At 41.0% G+C, this 25,702-nt stretch overlaps 1 protein-coding gene across 4 annotated transcripts in view; it reads left to right on the top strand.

Annotated features, from left to right (window-relative positions):
• The window catches only part of LOC124613906 (ras guanyl-releasing protein 3-like), a 423,950-nt gene extending 399,110 nt beyond the window's left edge, over window positions 1-24,840 (top strand). For 3 of the 4 annotated variants that reach the window (XM_047142653.1, XM_047142656.1, XM_047142655.1), the window contains exon 14: window positions 24,407-24,840. In XM_047142653.1, coding sequence (XP_046998609.1) covers window positions 24,407-24,577 — 171 coding nt within the window. In that variant the 3' untranslated portion in view covers window positions 24,578-24,840. The remainder of the gene's footprint in view (window positions 1-24,406) is intronic. The other variant, XM_047142657.1, reaches the window with a different exon arrangement.
• The last annotated feature ends 862 nt before the right edge of the window (window positions 24,841-25,702 follow it).

Raw genomic sequence — 25,702 nt, 5'->3', positions numbered from 1 at the left:
AACTCCACATGGTATTCTATCCTGTGCAAATCTCTTCATCTCCAAATAATTACTTCAACCCCACGGCAGCTCTACAAGCAGATACAAATAGCCCCAGAAGGCTGCCAAGTGCGAGCCACTGCGCCTACGACAATGCTCCACGTTGCTACACACTCTGTCAAAGGACAGCACTGCCTGCAGAAAGCACTTCTAGATCCTTTTCAACCTGCTTTTTGTATTCATATTATGGTGTCCCTCTACAATTTTTACTCCCCCAGACTTCCCTCCAGTACTAAATTGGTTAACTATTGATGTCTCAGAATGAGTCCTATCAACCAATACCTTCTTATAGTCAAGTTGTGCCACTAATTTCGTTTCTTATGATTTTCTTTCAGTGCCTCCTCATTAGTTATGTGATATACCCATATAATCTTCAGTATTCTTCTGTAACACCACATTTCAAAAGCTTCTACTCTCTTCTTGTCTAAACTATTTATTTGCCAGTTTCACTGCCATACATGCTACATTCCAGACAAATGCACCAAGTGAGATGGTGCACACTGGGCTCACATTTGGGAGGTTGATGGTTCAAACCCACATCTGACCATCCTGAGTTAGGTTTTCCATGATTTCCATAAATTGGTTCAGGTAAATGCTGAGAAAGGGCATGGCTGACTTCCTTCCCCATATTTCCCTAATCCAATGGGACCATTGACCTCACTATTTGGTCCCCTCCTGCAAATCAACCAACCACCCAACTAGAAAAATGTCTTTAGAAAAGAAAGACTTCCTAACACAAAAATGTATATTCAATGTTAACAAATTTCTCTTCCTGAGGAATACATTTCTTGCCCTTGACAGATTACATTTTATATCCTCTTTACTTTGGCCATCATCAGTTATTTTGCTGCCCACACATCAAAACTCATCTACTGCTTTTACTGTCTCATTTTCTAATCAATTCCCTCAGCACCACCTGATTTAATTCAACCACATTCCATTAACCTTGTTTTGCTTTTGTTGATTGTTTGTTTTGTTTTAGGATACAAAACCAACTAGTGCCGTATGCGTACATGTCAAAACTGTGAAACGCAAAGGCAAAGAGAGGAGCTGAAAATGACTATACGTCAATCCCAACCAACGGAAGATAAGACAGCTAAAAATAGGGACATGGAAAAAGCTCTATAAAATATGCCATAGAGAATCAGAGGTCTAGAACTAAAACATAAATGGTCTTCACTGTGCTGCTACAATGAATAAAAAGTAAAATGCGGTCGACAGCCCATGCATCATTCACTAAAACGGCCGATAACTCAGATGGCAAACCCAAATGAGAATGTAAACAGATGGGCATGTAAACAGTTAAAAACAGGACATTCCATTTGGCAGACAGTTAAAAGTTGGGCGCAGTGTGAAAAAAGTGGTGGAGGAGCACAGCTTCACAAATGGCAATGACTACAAAGACAGTGCCAATACACAACCTAGTTAAAATGACCTCCTCATGGCAGGAGAGCCAAGAGGAGGTCGTTCAAGCCACTGGGAGAGGATTAATAACCCAGAGCTTATTCCCATGAAGGGAGGACTAGTGGTGATGCCAAAGTGATACCACTTCCTGACAGACAGCAACACAGGGATCATCGGAGGGAATATAAGAGCTAGTGGACTGAGGTACAAGGACTGCAGCCTTTGCAGCAGCATCAGCAGCTTCGTTTCCTGTCAGACCAACATGAACAGGAACCCACATAAAAATCACAGTGGCTCCATCAAGAGTGTGCAAGTGACAGTTTTCCTGGACCTGTTGCACTAAGGGATGGATGGTTTAAAGTGCACAGAGGCTTTGAAGAGCACTAAGAGAGTCTGAACAGATGACACAATTGAAAAGCCTGTGTCACCGGATTTACTGTGTGGCCTGATATAGGGCAAAGAGCTCTGCTGTAAATATGGAGCAATATGCTGGAAGCCAATACCAAAAAATGTCAGTGCCAATGTTGAAGGCACACCTGACACCATGGTCAGTCCGAGAGCCATCAGTGTACCCAAAGGAACTATTGCAAAGTTCCATGCGAAAGTTGTGAAACTGAAGGCAACAGATCGAGGCTGGAGTAGTGTCCTTAGGAAGCGAATGAAGGCCAAGGTGAACTTGGACCACCACATGAAGCCAAGGTGGTCAAGGGTTCACACCCACTGGGAAAGATGCACAGAGCGTGGGGTTAATCCGCCAGAGCAAGAGCTGAAAATGAACTCCAGGAGGTAACAGTAAAAAGGGACACACCCCACGCTGGTGATCAAAGGAGGAGGCATATGATGGGTGGCCACACATGGCAGACAAATGGCATGCATATCTGCTGAGGAGAAAGTCATGGTGGTAGGACAGCAGTAGTTTGGCAGCTTCTGCTTACAGACTCTCAACTGGGCTAGTGTACAAGGCGCCAGTGAGCAAACGGATGCCATGATGGTGGACAGTATTGAGAAAGCATAAGAGGGACGGATGTGTAGATGAATAAGCAAAGCACCCATAGTCTAGTTTCAAATGGACAAGAGACTGGTGCAATCGGAGGAGGGTGGTTCGCTCTGCACCACAGGAAGTACCATTGAGGACAAATAAGACATTGAGGGACTGCGTACAATGGGCTGCCAGGTAAGACACATAGGAGGACCAAGAAAGTTTCCTATCAAACAGGAACGAATGGCAGAGAAGATGTAAAGACAGTGGAAGAAACCACTGCACCTCCATAAATTCATACAAACAGTTTTGTTGGTGGAAAAACGAAAACCAAAGGTGATCAAGACATCACTGATGATGTCACTCAATGAGACAGGTCCATAGAGAACTGCAATAGATGGCAAAATTGTCGAAAAAAAGGGAACCTGAGATGCCTAACAGGAGGGTTGATGGTGATAGCAAACACGATGACACTCAGGACAGAACTCCGAGGCACACCATTTTGCTGGATAAAGGTGTCCAACAAGGCAGAACCCACACATAAATTGAAAACTCGGTCTTTTAAAAATTCCTGAAGAAAGTGGGGCAGGCAACCACAGAACCCCCATATGTAGAGAGTATGGAGGATACCAATCCTCCAGCAGGTGTCGTAGGCTTTCTCCAAATGAAAAACATAGCCACAGTCTGGGATTTCTAGAGAGAACCATTCATGACACAGGTGGACAAAGTGACGAGATGGTCAAATGCAGAACGGTGCGTTCGAAATCCGCACTGTGCAGTGGTTAGTAAATTGTGAGACTCGAGCCACCATATTAGCCAGGCATGAATGATACATTCCATCACCTTGCAAACACAGCTGGTGAGAGAATGGTGTGGCAGCTAGAAGGAAGATGTTTGTCTGTACCCGGCTTGGGTATGGTTATGACAATGGCTTCATGCTAGCGTCTGGGAAACATGCTCTCTGCCCAGATAGGGTTGTACGTATTCAGCAGAAAGTGCTTGCCTGTGAGAGAAAGATGCTGCAATACCTGAATGTGAACAGCAACTGGCCCTGGTGCAGAGGACTTTGATGAAGTGAGAGCATGAGCTAGCTCCCTCATAGTAAAGGTGGCATTGTAGCACTCCTTATTCTGAGAAGAGAAGGGCATTGCCTGAGCCTCCTCTACTCATTTCCGATGGAGGAAGGCAGGGTGATAGTGGGGGGACCTCGAAATTTCCACAAAATGGAGGCCCAAGGTGTTGGACACAGCAGTAGAGTACATGATGACATTGTTTGCTACTGTCATGCTGGAAACTGGGGAATGGATCTTCGTCCCAGAGAGCTGTCGGAGGTTGGCCCACACAATGGAAGAGGGAGTGGAAGTGTTAAAAAACTAGTGAATGAAATCCTGCTAGCTTTTTTGCTATCCTAAAGAATGTGATGACACTGTGCATGCATCTGTTTATAATGAATGCAGTTTGCCATGATAGGATGATGATTAAAACTGCGGAAAGCATGTCTCTGTGCGCGAATTGCATCGAGGCATGCCTCAGTCTACCAAAGGACCAGGACATGGCATGGTAAAGAGGAAGTGTGAGGAATGGAATGTTTTGCAGTGGTAAGGATAACATTTGTAAGATGTTCTACCTGGGGAAATATTGTTCATCGAAGGTTGCCAGCAAGGAGTAAAGCCTTCAGTTGGCCTTAGTAAGCTGCCATTTGGGAGTGCATGTAGGTGGGGTAGGAGGCAGCAAATGGATAGCACATGGGAAATGGTCGCTTGAATATGTGTCAGAGAGAACGGACCACTTGAGATGATGGGCAAGTTGGGCAGTGCAGAAGGTTGGTAAGGTTGGGTTGGAAATGTCTGGAGAAGGAGACCAGACAGCGAGGTCATCAGTCTCATCGAATTAGGGAAGGACGGGGAAGGAAGTCAGCCGTGCCCATTCAAAGGAACCATCCCAGCATTTGTCTTGAGCGATTTAGGGAAATCACAGAAAACCTAAGTCAGGATGGCCAGACGTGGGACTGAGCCATCATCCTCCCAAGTGCAGAAGGATAAGTCCAAATGAGAATAGGTGTGTGAGCAGTCTGAAAGGAATGTGGGTGCTCCTGTGTTAAGGCAGAAGAGGTTAAGTTGATTAAGAAGGTCAGCTTGGAGGGCACCTCCCAGACAGGTTCTGGAAGAACCCCAAAGTATATGGTGCATATTAAAGTCACTGAGCAGCAGAAAGGGGTAAGGTTGCTGCCCAATAAGTTGGAGAAAGTCTGCCTTGATGACATCAAATGATGGAGGGATGTAAACGGTACAAAGGGTATAAGGTCAAGTGAGGAAGGAAAAGGCAAACTGCAACAGCTTGAAGGTGCGTAGATGGGTTGACCATGAGTGTCACCTTGTATGAGCAGCATGACTCCCCCACGAGACGGAATGCCGACCTTGGCAGGGAAGGTCAAAATAGACCTGGAAGAAATGCGAGAGCTCGAAGTTTCCTGAAGGTAGAGAACAAGTGGACACTGTGATGCTAACAGCAGCTGTAAGTCCTCTTTGTTGGATCAAAGACTGTGAACGCTCCATTGGAGGAGAGTCATGACAAGAAAAAAATGAAGGGGTGTCACTTCAGTGGCTACCGAGTCCCAGCCTTCAAAGACTGCTACAGAGCACAGAGGCAGGAGAATCCTACTCCATGAGTTCTACAGGAGCATCAGCATTCTTCTGCTATCTGACTGTGGAGTCCAGTGCAGCAAAATGTTTGGTAGTGTGCACCGGCGACACAGAGGTCAGTCAGGCGAGGGTATCATGTGGCAACACTGTTGCAGAGGATCTTCGATTAGGCGAAGGAGGAGATTGTTTGCCCTTGTTTCACTTCTTCAAGCCTTTCTACTTAGCAGAGGAAGACTCAGATGTTGGTTGGTTGGAGGGATGTAGGAAGTTTTCACAAAAGTATTCCTTCTGTTTTTTCTGGCCTGCAAGTTGTGTAGCTGGTGACTTCCTCCCATGAGGCAAAAGTATGGTGGCGTGTTGCACAGCTGAAGAAGGAGACAAGGATGCTACCATGATGCTGGGCGATTTCACAACCACAGTACTAAATTTAAAGTGGCGTGTCTGCATGGACATGTCCTTCATGGAGCAAGAGGTAGGAGGTTGATTTGAAAAGTTCTCGGGACAGAATAGAAAAAAAGTACTTACATCACTGAAACTTTTTTATTCTTCACTGTAGTCTCCTTGTACATTAATGCACTTGGTCCAATGATGTTCCACTGCCTTGATCCCATCTCAAAAATGAGTTTCCTCCAGGCCTGCAAAATAGTTGTCAACTCCGGATTTCAACTCTTCGTTTGAAGTGAATCTTCATCCACCAAGAAAAATTTTCAGTTTTGGGAAGAGATGGAAGTCTGGTGGAGCCTTATCAGGTGAATAAGGTGGGTGTGGCAACAATTCATACTTTAGTTGATGTAATTTTGCCATGGCGAAGCACATGTTTTTGATCCACCATCAAGAGTCGTGGCACCCATCTTGCAGATAATTTTTTTCTTTTCTAATTCTTCAGTTAAAATGTGATACACCCTTTCAGATGACATCTGGCAAGCATGAGTAACTTCATGCACTTTCAATCGGTGATCCTCCATGACCATTTTGTGCACTTTTGCAGTGATTACTGTAGTAGTGACACACCTTGGCTGACCACTGTGCAGATCATCATCTAAGCTCTCCTGACCAAATTTAAATTCATTTATCCCTCGAAATTGGCATGAATGTCCTTTGCTTTCATACCTTTCCTTATGAAGTACTTAATCACTGCTCGAATCTTGATGTTTTTCCATCTTTGCAAATCACTATGCGGCAACAACAACAGAGCCACATCACCACCACAGCTCTCTTCCAAGAACACTGAGCACTGATGTGTCATGTGTTTATAGGCAACAGTCCAATGAATATCATGTGATCAACTCATTGCGCTAGTGCTGACCTCTCGTGGTGATTCCAAGAACTTTTCAAACCACCCTTGTAGTAAGGACAATACTGTAGGTGCCAGATAGTAGAATGCAGTGTTTTCAACTAGCCAACACCTTGCGAGCAACCGAGTAAGGCACTTTATCCTTCACTCGAATCTCCTGGACAGCCTGCTCATCAAGATACACAGGATAATTGTGGGAGGAGGAGGCATGGTCGCCATTGCAGTTGATGCAGCGGGGAAAAGGAGGTGGACAATTGCCCTTGTGAGAATCCCTGCACAGGCTACATATTTGGCTGCATGTTGACAGGATACTCAAGTGTGCTTGTAACAAGCAATGCATCAGGTTTGGAATATATGGTCTGACTGTGATAACATCATAACCTGCCTTGATCTTTGATGGAAGAACACTCTATGAAAAGTGAGAAAGAGGGTGTGTGTGTGCGCACTAAGGAGAATCTAATTTTTTCATCAGCCAATGGACAGCAATGACATCATGGACAGAGAGATACATTTGGATTTCTGTCTTGGTCAGACAATCAAAAATCCTAGTGTAAATAACACCACAGGAAGAATTCAGAGTCTGATGGGCCTCGACACAAACAGGATAGCCGTGGAGGAGTGAATCTGCATGCAGTTGTTGTGCTTGAGAGTCAGAAGTAGTCTCCAAATGCAAAGTGCCATTGGATGAAGGAAAGAAAGGTTTCACAGGGCCAGCAATTGCATCAACATCTTTCTGAATAATAAACAGATTTACAGTTGCAAAGGACTGACCATCCTCAGTATGGAAAACCATGAGGAACCTTGGTGCAGATGAGAGAGTCTTTGAATTGTTAGCCTCATTCCATTTATGTTTTGTAGCATTGACTGTGTAGATGCTTAGCTCATTGCGAGAAAATCCCCCATGATTGCCAGCATCTCCGATGGCACGCTCCTTCCAACTAGGGGCCCCCTTCACAGGAGGCACACCTACCTTAGGTGATAGTTCACACCTCAGGTCACACCTCCTGAACACCTGACAGTGGGATCATTTGGCAATTTGGAAAGGTAGCAGCTCAGGTAATCAAACCTCCCTGGGCCTGGCCTGTACCAGAGGGTATGTGCAAGCCCTACCTTTTGACACGGGGCTGGGAATTACGCATTACCCAGTCACCTGTTCTGCATCGAATGCATGGGCCGGCCTTCAGGAGTGCAGAGGGAGGAAGAAGAAGAAAAAGAGGAACCTGAAATGCTGAAGTGGAGGAAGAATAGATGAAGGTGAACGAAGAAAGAAAAAAAGGATTGAAAAAACAGTGGTGAGGCTGTTCCAATGTCAGCCACTGAAAATGAGGAACACATTCCAAAAAACACCCCAAGACTTTTTCCCCGATGGATGCAAGAAAGAATAGCAAGAGGATACACATGCAGCACGAAATGTCAAAGATGCTGCAAAGGCTGGGGCCTCATGGTAGTCAAGCACTTACCCACCAAGGAGCGGTGAGCCCCCTGGGGGGCTTTTGTTGATGTTCTACCTCTACATCTACTACTCCACAAGCCAACATATGGTGCACGGTGTAGGGTACACTCTATCACTACTAGTTATTTCCTTTCCCGTTTACTCACAAATAGAGTGAGAGGAAAATGACCATCTATATGCCTCCATGTTGCTGTTGTTGTTGTTGTGGTCTTCAGTCCTGAGACTGGTTTGATGCAGCTCTCCATGCTACTCTATCCTGTGCAAGCTTTTTCATCTCCCAGTACCTACTGCAACCTACATCCTTCTGAATCTGCTTAGTGTATTCATCTCTTGGTCTCCCTCTACGATTTTTACCCTCCACGCTGCCCTCCAATACTAAATTGGTGATCCCTTGATGCCTCACAACATGTCCTACCAACCGATCCCTTCTTCTGGTCAAGTTGTGCCACAAACTTCTCTTCTCCCCAATCCTATTCAATACTTCCTCATTAGTTATGTGATCTACCCATCTAATCTTCAGCATTCTTCTGTAGCACCACATTTCGAAAGCTTCTATTCTCTTCTTGTCCAAACTATTTATCGTCCATGTTTCACTTCCATACATGGCTACACTCCATACGAATACTTTCAGAAATGACTTCCTGACACTTAATTCAATACTGGATGTTAACAAATTTCTCTTCTTCAGAAACGCTTTCCTTGCCATTGCCAGCCTACATTTTATATCCTCTCTACTTCGACCATCATCAGTTATTTTGCTCCCCAAATAGCAAAACTCCTTTACTACTTTAAGTGCCTCATTTCCTAATCTAATTCCCTCAGCATCACCCGACTTAATTAGACTACATTCCATTATCCTTGTTTTGCTTTTGTTGATGTTCATCTTATATCCTCCTTTCAAGACACTGTCCATTCCGTTCAACTGCTCTTCCAAGTCCTTTGCTGTCTCTGACAGAATTACAATGTCATCGGCGAACCTCAAAGTTTTTATTTCTTCTCCATGAATTTCAATACCTACCCCGAATTTTTCTTTTGTTTCCTTTACTGCTTGCTCAATATACAGATTGAACAACATCGGGGAGAGGCTACAACCCTGTCTTACTCCCTTCCCAACCACTGCTTCCCTTTCATGTCCCTCGACTCTTATAACTGCCTTCTGGTTTCTGTACAAATTGTAAATAGCCTTTCGCTCCCTGTATTTTACCCCTGCCACCTTTAGAATTTGAAAGAGAGTATTCCAGTCAACATTGTCAAAAGCTTTCTCTAAGTCTACAAATGCTAGAAACGTAGGTTTGCCTTTTCTTAATCTTTCTTCTCAGATATGTCGTAAGGTTAGTATTGCCTCAAGTGTTCCAACATTTCTACGGAATCCAAACTGATCTTCTCCGAGGTTGGCTTCTACTAGTTTTTCCATTCGTCTGTAAAGAATTCGTGTTAGTATTTTGCAGCTGTGACTTATTAAGCAGATAGTTCGGTAATTTTCACATCTGTCAAAACCTGCTTTCTTTGGGATTGGAATTATTATATTCTTCTTGAAGTCTGAGGGTATTTCGCCTGTTTCATACATCTTGCTCACCAGATGGTAGAGTTTTGTCAGGACTGGCTCTCCCAGGCCGTCAGTAGTTCCAATGGAATATTGTCTACTCCGGGGGCCTTGTTTCGACTCAGGTCTTTCAGTGCACTGTCAAATTCTTCACGCAGTATCGTATCTCCCATTTCATCTTCATCTACATCCTCTTCCATTTCCATAATATTGTCCTCAAGTACATCGCCCTTGTATAGACCCTCTATATACTCCTATCACCTTTCTGCTTTCCCTTCTTTGCTTAGAACTGGGTTTCCATCTGAGCTCTTGATATTCATACAAGTCATTCTCTTATCTCCAAAGGTCTCTTTAATTTTCCTGTAGGCGGTATCTATCTTACCCCTAGTGAGACAGGCCTCTACATCCTTACATTTGTCCTCTAGCCATCCCTGCTTAGCCATTTTGCACTTCCTGTCGATCTCATTTTTGAGACGTTTGTATTCCTTTTTGCCTGTTTCACTTACTGCATTTTTATATTTTCTCCTTTCATCAATTAAATTCAATATTTCTTCTGTTACCCAAGGATTTCTACTAGCCCTCGTCTTTTTACCTACTTGATCCTCTGCTGCCTTCACTACTTCATCCCTCAAAGCTACCCATTCTTCTTCTACTGTATTTATTTCCCCCATTCCTGTCAATTGCTCCCTTATGCTCTCCCTGAATCTCTGTACAACCTCTGGTTCTTTTAGTTTATCCAGGTCCCATCTCCTTAAATTCCCACCTTTTTGCAGTTTCTTCAGTTTTAATCTACAGGTCATAACCAATAGATTGTGGTCAGAGTCCACATCTGCCCCTGGAAAAGTCTTACAATTTAAAACCTGGTTCCTAAATCTCTGTCTTACCATTATATAATCTATCTGATACCTTTTAGTATCTCCAGGGTTCTTCCATGTATACAACCTTCTTTCATGATTCTTAAACCAAGTGTTAGTTATGATTATGTTGTGCTCTGTGCAAAATTCTACCAGGTGGCTTCCTCTTTCATTTCTGTCCCCCAATCCATATTCACCTACTATGTTTCCTTCTCTCCCTTTTCCTACACTCGAATTCCAGTCACCCATGACTATTAAATTTTCGTCTCCCTTCACAATCTGAATAATTTCTTTTATTTCATCATACATTTCTTCAATTTCTTCGTCATCTGCAGAGCTAGTTGGCATATAAACTTGTACTACTGTCGTAGGTGTGGGCTTCGTATCTATCTTGGCCACAATAATGCATTCACTATGCTGTTTGTAGTAGCTTACCCGCATTCCTATTTTCCTATTCATTATTAAACCTACTCCTGCATTACCCCTATTTGATTTTGTGTTTATAACCCTGTAGTCACCTGACCAGAAGTCTTGTTCCTCCTGCCACCGAACTTCACTAATTCCCACTATATCTAATTTCAACCTATCCATTTCCCTTTTTAAATTTTCTAACCTACCTGCCCGATTAAGGGATCTGACATTCCACGCTCCGATCCGTAGAACGCCAGTTTTCTTTCTCCTGATAACGACATCCTCTTGAGTAGTCCCCGCCCGGAGATCCGAATGGGGGACTATTTTACCTCAGGAATATTTTACCCAAGAGGACGCCATCATCATGTAATCATACAGTAAAGCTGCATGCCCTCGGGAAAAATTACGGCTGTAGTTTCCCCTTGCTTTCAGCCGTTCGCAGTACCAGCACAGCAAGGCCGTTTTGGTTATTGTTACAAGGCCAGATCAGTCAATCATCCAGACTGTTGCCCTTGCAACTACTGAAAAGGCTGCTGCCCCTCTTCATGAACCACACGTTTGTCTGGCCTCTCAACAGATACCCCTCCATTGTGGTTGCACCTACGGTATGGCTATCTGTATCGCTGAGGCACGCAAGCCTCCCCACCAACGGCAAGGTCCATGGTTCATGGTTCCATATGAGCCCTAATTTCTCATATCCTATCTTTGTGGTCCTTACATGCAATGTACATTGGTGGCAATGGAATTGCTTATCACTCAGTTTCAAATGCCGTTCACTACATTTTCTCAATAGCGTTTCTCAAAAAGGACATTGTGGAGCATCTCTGTAACACTTACATGTTATTCAAACCTACTGTTAACAAATCTAGCAGCCCGCCTCTGAATTGCTTCTATGACCTCCTTCAATCAGACCTGGTATGGATCCCAAACACTTGAGTAGTGCCCAAGAATAGGTCACACCAGTGTCCTATATGCATCTCCTTTACAGGTGAACCACTCTTTTTTAAAATTCTCCCAATAACCCAAAGTCAACCATTTGCCTTCCCTACCACAGTTCTCACATGCTCATTCCATTTCACATCACTTTGCAATGTTGTGCCCAGATATTTAACTGACTTGACTGTGTCAAGCAGGACACTAGTTTAACTTACATTTTTCCACATTTAGAGCTACCTGCCATTCATCACACCAACTAGAAATTTCGTCTATATCATCTTGTATCTTCCTACAGTCACTTAAGTTTGACATCTTACCGTAAACCACAGCATCATCAGCAAACAACTGCAGATTGCTGCCCACCCTGTCCACAAAATCAATTATGTATGTAGAGAACAGCAGCAGTCCTATCACATTTCCCTGCGCCACTCCTGATGACACCCTTATCTCTGATGAACACTTGCCGTTGTGGACAACACACTGGGTTCTATTATTTAAGAAGTCTTTGAGCCACTCGCATATTTGCGAATGTATTCCATATGCTCGTACCTGCAGTGGGGCACTATGTCAAACCCCTTCCAGAAATTTAGGAATATGGCATCCGCCTGTTGCCCTTCATCCATAGTTTGAAGTGTATCATGTAAGGAAAGGGCAAGCTGATATTAGCACAAGTGATGCTTTCTAAAACCATGCTGATTGATGGACATAAGCTTCTCAGTCCCAAGAAAGCATAAAATATTTGAACTGAGAATACAGTCAAGGATTCTGCAGCAAACCAGAGTTAGGGATATTGGTCTGTAGTTTTGTGGGTCTGTTCTTTTAACTTCTTATGTAAGGAGTCACCTGCACTTTTTTCCTTTCACTTGGACCTTTGTGCTGGGTTAGAGATTCATGATAAATGCAGGCTGGGTAAGGATCCATTGCTGTAGAGTGCTCTCTGTAAAACCAAATTCAGATTCCATCCAGACATGGTGATTTATATACTTTCACATCTTTCAGTTGTTTCTCTACATCAAGGGTGCCTGTTACTATGTCGTGCATATGGGAGTCTGTCCGATGGTCAAATGACAATATGTTTGCATGATTCTCCTGTGTGAACAATTTCTTGAACATAAAATTTAAAACTTTGTCTTTTGTTTTGCTATCTTCAACCGCCATACCAGACTTGTCAACAAGAGACTGAATGGAAGCCTTAGACCGGCTTATATCTTCCTTTAAAGACCTTATCTATTCTGTTCAATTACTCTTCTAAGTCCTTTACTGTCTCTGACAGTTTTACAATGTGAATGGCAAACTTCAAAGTTTTTATTTCTACCCCCTGAGATTTAATTCCTTCTCATAATTTTTGTTTAGTTTTCTGTACTGCTTGCTTGATGTACAGACTGAATAATGTTCGGAATAGGCTGTAACCTCCTTTCACTCCCTTCTCAGTCAATGCTTCCCTTTAAAGCCCCTTGACTCTTATAAATGCTGTCAGGTTTTTGAACAAGTTGAACATCACCTTCACTTCCTTTATTTTACTCTTGCTACCTTCATAATTTCAAAGAGTGTATTCTTGTTGACATTGTTAAAAGCTTTCTTGAAATGTGCCAATTTCTCTAATTGGCACTCTCCTTTTTAGTGTCCACAGCTCCACACTCTATCTGCAAATGACAAAATGACAATATGTAAACTTAAATGGCAACAGTGGACTACAAATAAAAAATGAAAGTTAATAAATAAATCCCTAGCAACCAGAATACCAACAAGCAAAACAAAAACAGTATGAACTTATGCACCACCTAATACATTTACTTTAGGTGCAGCACCGGCCCATAAGGTAATCTCATAAGACAACAAGTAGTAAAAATATGAAGAAAAAGGTGCAAAACATGCCAAACTGAAATTATTGATTAGTTTATATGTTTGTTGACTCATTTCAACTTCTTATCCAGGTAGACCTCATTGGGTTTTATACACAGTGTTCCCTTTAGTGAGCAACCATTAGTGTCCACTTTTGGTGCCATCAAGTCATTTTTGTTTGTTGAAGCATCATAATATGAAGACTTAAAACTACTTTGCTGTGAACTAGTTGTGGGCCTGTTTAGTTATCATCTAATCTGTGCCCAGAAAAGCTAAGCTCACACACTTAATTAACATTGATTATTTGTGTCATCACCAAACACTATAGGTTTTGAACCACTCTTTCAAGTCACTGGGAGATCGTTTATATATGTTAAGAATAAGAATGAGCCCTGTTCTGAACCTTAAAAGACCCTATAAGCCATGTTTCCCCATCCTAGGGTTATTTTCATGCTTATGACAAAGTATATCAATGAGACCCTTTGCTTTCTGTTATGAAGGCAAGACTCCATCCATACAAGAGGAATGAGGTCATAACACTTTAGCTGGGCAAGCAGAATTTTGTAATCCACACAAACAATAGCTAAATTGAGGTCAGATAATACATATATAGGTTAATTTTTCTCATTTATCTATGCCATGACTTCATATCTGTGGTCTTGTATTGCTCTATCTATGGAGGACCAAGAAGAAAGTCGAGCTGTTTAGTTAAATGAGTCAGCATTTCATCATAGGCCACTTTCTGAAATATTTTTGGAAGTATTGGAAGGAGTGAAGTAGGTGGTGGTTTCCTTACCTGCAGTTTTAAAGATGGGTATTACTAGAGCATATTTAAGTCAGTTGGGGAATATGACCTAAGTCACTGACTTATTATTAAGCATAATATTTTAATTCTTTCCCCTGAATGTCATCATATGAAGCAGAATTACCACTCATCAGTTACCTGATGAATTTTGTAATCTCCTCAGGGGCTGTATTTATAAAACCAATGTATATTGCCATGAAAAAGTGGTGTTCTGCAGCCAATCATCAGCAGGATCTTATATACAAGTTCCTTAGCACAAGCCAAAGACTTTTGCCATCAACACAATCAATACCCTTGGATGTTTAGAACATTTGTCAGTTACAGGTATATAATATCCAAAATTAATATGCTGATTAAAACTGCCATATAATTAAGTACTTTTATAACTGTTTCCGAGGCTCGTCTGTGTTTTGAAAGCAATATATGAAGACTTTCCTACTGGCTTGCTAGGCCGAACACAAGAAAGGATTTTCTGTTGGGGTTGTCTCCCTTAGCCTTTGGAGTTTCTCCTCCACCACAAGGCAGTGGTTCCCTTCTCATTTAATCCCCAGAAAGGAGGGTTGCCTCATCTGCCAGCTACGCCATTCCGAAGTCTTCCTTCTCCGCCGTCGCTGCCATTAACGTCTTCACCCGTAACCCTGGGCATGGGTTCCATGTTATACCCCACGGGATTGGGTCCCTGCCTGAACTCAGCCATCCTAGCACTCTGGCCTACTGAAGCGTAGGATGCCCACCCCCGCGACATGGATGCGCCAGACAGGAATTACCCCAGGGAGGAATAGGGAGCTGGGTTAATGATTGTGTATGGTGCCACAATCAAGAGATTAGAAAGGACCTCAAACAAGAAAGTATGAGAGAAGAAATTGAAAGAAGGAGATTAAGATGGTATGGGCATGTTAAGAGGATGCATGGGCAGAGACTCCCCAAAATTATGGAAGAACTAAAGATGGATGGGAAAAGACCTAGAGGGCGCCCAAGAACACGGTGGAAAATGGGAGTGAGAATATCTGTAGAAAGGAGAGGTGTGACCTGGCAGCAAGTGGAGGAAGAAAAGTGGTGGGAGGACCGAGCCAAATGGAGAGGACTCATCAGCACCCAGACCCGGCAGTAGCTGGAGCGGGATTCAGATATAGATAGATAGATCTAACTGTTTCCATTACCATCATGACTCCTGTATGATTTTACTGCTATTCATTTTAGGGGAGAGCAAGAGACAGTGCTGAGGGAATTAACTTAAAAAAAAAAAAAAAAAAAAAAAAAAATGGTTAAATTTTACATCAACACTGTCTGCTTCATAAATTTCTTCAGAGCATTCTTCCCATGATTTCTTCCCAACAACCATTACTGAGTCACTGTTTATGATTCTGTGGTAAAGTACTTCTCTTATTGATCTGTACCTAATTGCTCAGCATATTTTTTTTTGTTAACATCTGTCTTTCATGCCCAGATAAACCATTAAGTTTGTGGTCACAAGATACAGTCTGTCTTCCACTGCCAGGATGAGGATTTTCACCTTGCTATTGAAATAAAAGCAGAAATTCAATGATTTACATAAAAATATTTTTATTTATATACGTACATAAGGACCTTACTCAGTAGAAGCAGTCTGACAGATATTACATAGAGGTTCATGAATGCAAATCATATCTTTGAGCTGAACATCACATGAGAAAGCATGCTTGTGGCAGACTGTTCTGACAAGTGGAAGCGACAGCCTACAAAATAATAAACTGTTGAGCAATTTGCTGGATGTATTATGTCTAGATCTACACTGGTGTCCAAAATTAAAGCACCAAACAGAAATTTTGCAAGTTTGCATTTATTTTGCCACAAAATAGTATCAACAGGTGACAACAAAGTAGAAACAACATAAAGAAACAACTGCAAAAGCAGAACAGTAGACAAAAATGTTCTTCGTTTTTTCCAACCTAACAGATTTACACACACTTTCCAACAACTGGTTAATGCCTCGCTACAGGATGTGATCACCTCTGCCAGCAATAGAGGCCTGACAACAATGTAGCATGCTGTGTATGTCATCAATGTCATATTGAGGCAATAACACCCATTCTTCTTGCGAAGCTGTTTGCAAGCCTTGGAGAGTGGTCAGTGAATGTTGACATGATGCAACCCATCTCCCTGGTGCATCCCAGACATGCTCTATGGGATTCGAATCAGGAGAGTGAGCAGGCCACACCATGTGTGCAGTATCTTCCATTTCCAAGAAAACATCAACCACTCGTGCTCTGTGAGGTCAAGCATTATCTTCCATAAATATGAGGCCTGGGTGCACAGAACCTGGCAATTACTGTACATGAAGCCCCAAGACCATGTTGCAGTACCTAACAGCAGTACAATTTAATGAAGAGATGTTAGAGTGGTCAACATAATCCAGCTCACATGGTTAGTGATCCTCCTCGATATCAATCTCTCTCCACAATGTTCGGGTCTCAAAATCATGATCTCTTTCCACAATGTTCAGGTCTCGAAATAATGTTCCAATTGCCCTTCAGATGCGAATCCATCCAAAATCACTCTCCAGCCCAAACTGGGGCTCATCTGTGAAAAGAACATTGGCCCACTCTTCAACGGTACAGGTGGCATGTTGACAACTCCATTTTAGATATTCCCTTCTGTGAAGACGCATCAGAGGCACACATACAGCAGGCCTCCAACAATAAAGGCCACTCTGTCAAAGCCTTCTCTACATCGATTGCCTCGATAAAACACATCCAGTGGATGCTGCAAGGTCTGATGCCAGTTGCTACGCAGTACTAAGGCCACATCATTGTGCTTACAGCCAAATAATGGTCCTCTCTTTCTGATGTCACCCATTTTTGGCCCTCCCCGGGTCTTCAGGGTATGGTTTCAGTCTGTATTAAATGTTGCTGCATCTGAGAAACAACAGAAAGACTAATTTTAAGCCATTGGGCCACATGAGTTTACGACTCTCCTGCTTCCATTCTTCCTACGGGCCTCAAATGCAGAGCGTCTGGTAGGCATCTTCTTTGTGCCATACTGCACCATCTGTGACTGTGTACGCATTGGCTGTGGATGTGGGACTACCCGACAAACACTACTCTGTTTGATAGGTGCCCTGACATTATTGCTGGCATGATTTCCTGATGGCCAAAATGCTATCTTCCATGCAGAACATGATCGTATGGTCGTCTGTTGCAGTTTGTATGATTATATCATGAATTAGACACAGGATGGGAAAACAGTAATTTTTTGCTTTAATTTTGGACACCAGTTATACAATATACTCTATAAGCTACTATACCATGTATGACAGCAGGTACTTCACACCAGTATTGGTGACTAGCATGTTCCACTCATGTGCTGAGTGAGGGAAAAATGTCTGTCTCTGTACTAGGTCAAATAAATATCAGATGGAGCCTACCACAAAACATTTCTAACAGCAAGCCTGGCACCGAACCCTGCCTTGAACAGTTCCAGCTTGATCCACCACAACTGCCCCAAAATCATCCCTTTCAAGCCTTTTAAGAATTCCTAACATCTAGCACTGCTTTGCAGTCCTTCCTCAGGTTGCTATAACATGACCCTAACCCTGTCCTTTGCAGGACTCCAGGCTCTTCATTCCCTAAAAACGGATGACTCCATCACTATTCTCAAAGCTGACAAGGCATCTTCCATTATGGTACTTGACTGGCAGGATTATGTAAGTGAGGGTCTGTGCCAGTTGTCTGACATCTCTGTGTACAGCATCTACCATCAAGACCCCATCCCTGCAATACAAACTGAACAACAGTCCCTCCTTATAACCTCTGGGCCCTCGCAAGGACTAATACCTCAATCCATAGAACTTCTTACCCCAACCAAACCACACACCACCACCTTTTGTCTTCTTCCTAACATTCACAAACCCAATCAACCTGGGACTGTATATCTGCCTTAGTTGATCAACATCTGAAATCTATAGTACAAAGACTTCCATACTATACTGAAGACATCAACCACTTCCTACATCGTTTGAAATCTGTGGCCTCCTATTCCCATCAAATACCTTGCTCCAGAAGTATTTGTCCTCTGGTCTGGTTTAAATACATTGATGGCATCCTTGCCATATGGGCTCATTGTGAGGATGACCCATTCAAATTCTTAGAATCTCTAAATACTCTCTCCCACTTAAATTTCACATGGTCCTGTTCTGAATCCTATGCCACTTTTCTTGATGTTGACATTGTCCTCACCATCGGTCAGTTTCACACTTCTGTTCACAATAAACCTATCAATAAATAACAGTACTTACATTATGACAGTTACCATCCTTTCCATGTCAAACTTTCCCTCTCATACAGCCTTGGCATTCAAGGCAAATATATTTATTTGTTCAGTTACAGGCTCTTTACAGCAATACCCACCACTCCCACCTCACACTTCATTGGATGTAATTACTCCACCAACTTACTTTAAAAGAAGCAGAGTTCCCAGATCATCACATGCAATCCTGATATTGCTGATTCTCAAAAAAAAAAAAAAAAAAAGAGAGAACAACTTAGGGATTCACTTCCTTTCACTCAGTATTCTCCAGGCCTTGAATGTAGGAGGTGTCAGGAAGAAGTAACAGGTACTTTCATTTTTCATAAAGAACTTTTATTTATTTATCAACATCAACTTTGTCCCCTTCAAGGAAATTCCTCTCAGATACAATACACTTGTGCCAGCAATTTTTCAAGTCATGGAAGCACTTCAACATACCAGTTTCATTTTTTGCCAAAAAAATCATGAACAAGCGTTGAGGTGGGAGCAAGAGCATTATCGTGATGCAATTTCCATGAGTGGTTTTGCCACAATTCTGGTTGTTTTCTTCAGATTGTTTCGTGCAAATGGTGCATTACTTCCAGGAAGTATTCCTTATTGGCCATATGACCAAATGCAGGAATTTATGATGCACTATCCACTATAATCAAAGAAAAATGTGAGAAGATACTTCACATGTGATCAAACTTGTCGAATTTTTTTCAGTCTTGGATCTTCAGGCAGTTTGCATTCGGACAATTGGGCCTAGGTTTTGACATCATACCCATGTGTCATCACCTGTTATAACCTTCTTTAGAAGTTCTGAATCATTGCCAACTTCATTCAGCAATTCCTGAAAGATGCCTATGCAATGTCATCAAATTCAACAATTTTGGAATGAACTTTGATGCTACAGGTTTCATGCCCAAACCATCCTAAAAAATTGCTTGGAATGAGCCAAAGGATTTGCCACCATCATCAGTAATTTCCCTCATGGTGATTTGGTTATTCTCAAGATCCATTTTTTTTACTTCTTCCATGTTGTCATCAGTAATTGATGTGTTAGGGCATCCAAGGCAGTCATCATCTTCAATTTCTTCTCAACCCTCTTTGAAATGTTATATTGCTCATAAACTCTTGTCTTACTCATAGTCAATTCACCACAAGCCAAAGTCAACATTTTGAATGTGGTGCTGCACTTTATTCCATTTTCAAGCAAAATTTAATGCAAACTCTTTGATCCATCTTTTTTGAAAATAAATATTCACCAAGCACTCAAAAACACATGTAATCTTTTTGACTGTCAACAAGAAACTAAATATTGAAAACATCTGAAAATGCAATCATACAGTAGGAACATGTGTACCAACAAGATAAAAAAACAATCAAAATCATATGTACAAAGCCCACAAAATTAAAAAAGTCCTATTATTTTTTGATAATACCTTGTATTAACCACCTACTTTGACAAGGCTGTGACTTCTTAAAATCATGCCCTTAAGTGAGGTCTGTTCTGTCTGACACAGATAGAATAGCCTTTCCTCACCCTCCAAATCACCTCAATAACCTTGTCAGTTCCTATGCACTTACCACACCCCTCTCCCTACACTGTAACTCCTACCCCCGTGACTGTTCCCACTGTAAGACTTACCCTATGCACCCTCTTACTACCACCTATACCAACCCTGAACTGGAAAACATATTCTATCAAAGGGAAAGCCATCTGTAAAATTACACATATCCTATACCAGCTGTTACATGAACACTGTTCAACCATTTACACTGGCATGACAACTATCACGTTATTAATTAGGATGAATGGGGATGGGCAGAGGCAGAAGCTGTATATTGACAAGACAATATCCAATTGCAGAGTATGTCTACAATGTGACAGTTGTGATCTTGATGCCTGTCTCACCACACAAACTATCTGGATTCTTTCCCCAGACACCAGTTTCTCAAAAATCTGCATGTGGGAAATGGCGTCACAACATGTAGTTGGTTCTCGCCACCCACCTGGCCTTACCTTCTAAGGTCTCAGCATATACTCTCAGTAACTATTCTTTTCTTCATTCTATTTATTTTTCTATATCTTTTATTTTCTGATAGGTCTATTTTTCACTGAGCTCCACCTCTACCACATACAGTGCAGTTAGCTCTCAGCTCTTATTATCTCATGCACAATGTTTTGTCAGTAATCTCTGTCTTGCACATTACCCTCACATTTAAGCTCTCGCATTTTCAAATCTCATCCAATGCAGTCCCCCAAAAATCAATCTTTGCTGCTCATCCCATCCAATAAGTGTCCCCTGACCCCAAGTTCTGGGCGACTTTTCCAAACTCTCCCCATTTCCTACACCTCACCAGTTCTTTCCTTCACACCTCTTCTTGCTCCTCCTTCCCGTCTGGCAGGAGGAGGAGCCACTGGCTCCAAAAGCTTGCAAATTTTAGTACCTTTATACATGTGTTCTCCTGCCACTGCTTCATGAGTAGACAGTTTTATCCATCCAATTACATTATGTAACAATATTATGAAAAGGAAAGATGCTACTCACCAGATAGCGCACTAGCAACTTTGTTTTTCACAATATTGTTACATTCCACCTTGAATTTTCCATTGTTCAATTACAGTATGTTTATGTATTGAGATAGACATTCTCCTTTTTTTTAATTCTATTTGTCCTTAGTCATGGTAAGCAATGTGTGTACATAATAGAATTGCTGCACAGCCTGTCTTGAATATCAGTTCTCGAAATTTATACAACATAGTGTCCCAAAAACAGTGATAACTTTCTTCCAAATATCATTACTTGCATTTTCTGAACATTTCTGTTACATTTTTGTACAAACCGTATTGACCTGTTACAATTCTTTCTGTGTAACATTTAAATTTTTCAATGTCTACAGTCATGCCTCCTTGATAATACTCGAAATGCTGGAGCAGTATTTTAGAATTAGTCATTTTGGGGCCTTGTATTAAATCACCATCCCCTCCCACAATTTTCCTGGCAAAGCTAAAGCTCCCATTCATATTTCATGCAACTACCCCTAAATATTTATGTGATATGAGAAACTCCAGAAGTTTACTATTAGTCCTATTGCTGGATACTATTGCATATCTTTATTACGGGTGTTATCTTATGTCCGCCCAGATTTTAAAAAGTGCTACTCAGAACACAAAGAGTAAATACCGTATTAGTTATACTCCGTATTTCTTACAATCATTCGGCAAGTATACTTTGCTGTAGAAAACAGTATAATCTGAGAGCAATCTTAAGAGTGCTGCTGACTCTATTTAATTTATCATTTACATATGTTGATAAGATTAGTGATACTGTTATGTATTGTGTTACATTCACGTCTGGCTGTTACTGAGTCATAGCTGCTTGGAAATGTGTAATTGTGTGAGAAATTGGCCAATTCACATAATTGCATAATCCACAGTGAGGTGATAAAGGTAATCTTCCAAGGGATATTGGTTCATCTATGTATTATTGACCTACTGCAACCCCTTTATACCTTAATCAGTGCCCTATCCTACAGATAAAATTTTTCTTTTGTGTGTTGGCTATTAGAAACTAGCCTTAATTCAGTAATACGAGGTGTGTGATTTCTTTATCTACTATAGTTTCCCCCCCCCCCCTTTCAAAATAGTTCCCTTTGGTTGTTATACACAGGTGGAGTCATTGTTCCCAGTCTTGGCAGCAATACTGAAAAACTTGAATTAGTAGCACCTTTAACATATCAGTCACATTCTTTTGAATGTCCTCCACAGTCCCGAAACAACATCTTATTAAGACATTTTTCAATTTTAGGAAATTAAAAAAGTCTAAGGACTCTGATCAGATGAATAGGGGGCTGTGGAACAATAGCAATGCCTTTTGAGTTCAAAAATTCCATGATGGAAGTGGTCATGTGACATGAGCCATTGTCACTTGTCTGCAATGTCCGGTCTCACTCAGTTCACTATTTTCCTGAACGTTCCAATTACATCTTTCTAGAATACTTGGTTGTGTATTCATTCTGGAGGAACATTCTCACTAGAGCCTGCATTCATTCAATATTTTTGAAGCTGAAGATCTCCCTGAGTGAGGTTCATCTTAAAGGTGTTCTCAGCCTTTCAGAAATGATTTGCACCAGCAAAAATCTTATTCTCTTGATAAGGAATGTACCTCACAGACCAGTTTCAAATTTTCAAAGGTCACACATGCAGATTACACCAGTTTCACACATAACTTGATGGCATAATGTTGCTCTAAATTTTGCTGTTCCATTTTTGTAACACCCAACAACAACACAACTTCACTGATGGCACTCTCAAACATCATGTGATGGCTGTATGGAGTTCGGAGTGAGCATCTGGAGGGGATGAACATTGGTCCCAAGTAGAACAACAAAGTTTTACCAGGTTGCTCATAGTGTTGTCATTCTCATTACTTTTTACACATCTCATATACCACATGAACCCAAATTACACTGACAAAATGCTGGAGAGAGGTCAGAGATATTTCCGAGTATTTTGTTATTTGTCCTCATGGTTCATTACAAAGTAATTGCACTTGATATTTATTTCTTGCCCCTGTAATCTTTGTGTATGTACAGGACTGAAAATATCTGGACATCAGTGCAATGAGAGGTATTGCGTGTTTTGTTTGGAAACAAACTTGTTCTATTCACTCACAGTACTAGCTGCTGACATCAATAATGTCCACTATACTCTTCACCCTCCAGTCTGCTTTCAATACTGCTTGGTTCTGTCTCAGACTCATTTTTCTGGCAGTGTTAGTTATCTATTAATAGTGACACACATCATTATGACTAGTATTACTAAAAAATGGAAATGTTGTATGGCATAGTTGGCTGAGAAATCCCATGGGGTGGGTTCAGCTGCATATTGGAAAGGGTGTTCTTGCTCAATGCACATTGACCATCCTTTCCATGTACAGGTGAGAGAGCTGCATCATATGTGAATTTGTGTAGTGTACATGAGGATAATGCTTGTATGTATAGTGGAGAGTTATGTTGATATTGTTTGATTATTATTATTATTATTATTATTATTATTATTATTATGTAAGATATGAGAGGGTGAAATCTGGCACCATAGATAGCCTTTAGCTATACAACACAGAGTGAACAAACTGTGATAAATATGTACGTGTTTCATATGAGGATTTTTGCATTACTCTGTGTTTTGTGTTGTACATTTTGATAATTGCGTGTTACAGACTTTTTCACTTTAATAAATCATAATTACATTATTACTCTGTAAGAAACAAGTAGAAACCATGAGTACATTATGCCAAAATATGCAGTAGATATCCCTCAACAACCTTCAAAATTCTGTGGTGGTGTTCAGGTTCACCCTGTATACATTGTCTACAAGACATATATCTGTTTCAAGAGTTACCTGAATCATAGCACAATGTGCCACCTTTGGGTGGATAAGGGTTACAAGATCTGCAGACTGGTTTGGAGTTCTATCAAAATTCCTCTGTATATTCCTGGTCATAGTCTTTTATTCTGTTTTCACTGCAATGGGGAATAAAATTAGATCAAGATAACAAATGATGGACGAAGTTTCATATAGTAAGACACATTACTTGCTGAATATGACAGAACTGTAAATGATCATAAATGCACATGCTTCTATATACTAAAATAATTATCAGTTAAAAGAAACTGAATTTGAGTTCACAGGGACTTGGTCTAGTCATTACCTACAAAAAGACACACATATTTATAGCAAGCTTGCAAAGTATGCTGCTTATTTGCTTGCCCAGTGCGCCTGCAAACTTAAATCATATGTAAGTTGCTTGTAGAGCCACTGTCAGTAACCAGTTGTAGCATAATAGTACGTACTGCAATATTTTCATTTTGCTGAAACTACTGTCTATAAATGTTTATAAAGGAAAGTCACATGTCACTCATTTCTGCACAGGCAAAGCAGCGTCTCATGAAGGAAAACCAATTTCTTCTTCAGCAATTGGAGGCTGCCTACAAAGAGCTCCATTCCTTGAGGGACCATGTGGGAGAAGTCCGGCAACAAACTGTTGCTTTCATCCTCAGTCAGATGGAAACATTACATATTCAGAAAGACACTCATTTGTAATATGTGACCTTCTGACTTCCTATTTCAACACATTAGACTGATCAAGAAGCTACTACATAACTATTTTGTTGTAAATTTTAAAAGTGTTCAAAGGAAGAAACTCACTAAATGTATGATAAGAATGAAGTCTGTGGTAATTTTGTACAATGTATATACATTTGTATATATAAGAAAATAAGTAAACAAGTCATTTCATTTGTATATATGCATAAATGTACTTATTAACTTCACCAGTGATGGAAATAAATCCCAGTAATGCTGTACATCTAGCTTACAAAGAACTCGGTGTTTTTTGCAACATTCTTGCATTTCAGGTAACCAACAAGGCAGCATCAATTCAGCTATTCCTTCTTTTTTTCTGATTCGTGGATTGCTTTAGGAGACAAACTGCTTCTGTGCATCATATTAATGTGTTTCAGCAGTACATTTTCTTTTGTGATATCAGTCTCTTATATTTGTGTCTTGTGTGTTGATGCCTTTTATCACTGGTAATGCATTTCTTGGTATTTGTACAAAAAGTTGGTTTGAAAAAAAAAACCTCAGCCTCACCAGATATATTACTCAGTTATGATTTATCTGCTAATGTATGCTGCACTCTTTTGTTCTATTGATGATGTCATTGGAGAGCTTGAACTAGGGCAAAGGTAGGGAAGGAAATTGGCAGTATCTTTTACAGAGGAACTTTCCAAACATTTACCTTAACAGATTTAGGAAAATCGTGGAAAACTTGATCTGCATGAGTGGATGGGGATTTGAGCTGTGATCCTCCCAGTTGTCAGCCCAGTGTGCCATAGCACATCACTCGCTACTTGTTGAAGAGATGTTGTTATTCTTGCATGTATGGGTATTTGTTTTACTGTGTGAGTCTGATACATATTCACAGTTATAGATTACTGACACTCACAAAATGTATTGCATGAGCTGGTGGCAATTTCTATTTATTTATTTAAAGCTATTGTTTCTAGTCTCTTATCTAGTGTTTTTTGACTATTAAAGAGATAATTCATAGCAACATGACAACATTCTAGAACGGCCCTCTGAATGACATAACAGTAATTTACTTTGTGCAATGTCTGTAGGTCTTATTGCTTTTAAAAATAAATTATATATGGACATTAACTACAC

This window comes from Schistocerca americana, chromosome 4 (assembly GCF_021461395.2).
Source record: "Schistocerca americana isolate TAMUIC-IGC-003095 chromosome 4, iqSchAmer2.1, whole genome shotgun sequence".
NCBI lineage: Eukaryota > Metazoa > Arthropoda > Insecta > Orthoptera > Acrididae > Schistocerca > Schistocerca americana.
Note: the sequence above shows the minus strand (reverse complement) of the source record. Positions and strands in the feature narration are given on the sequence as shown.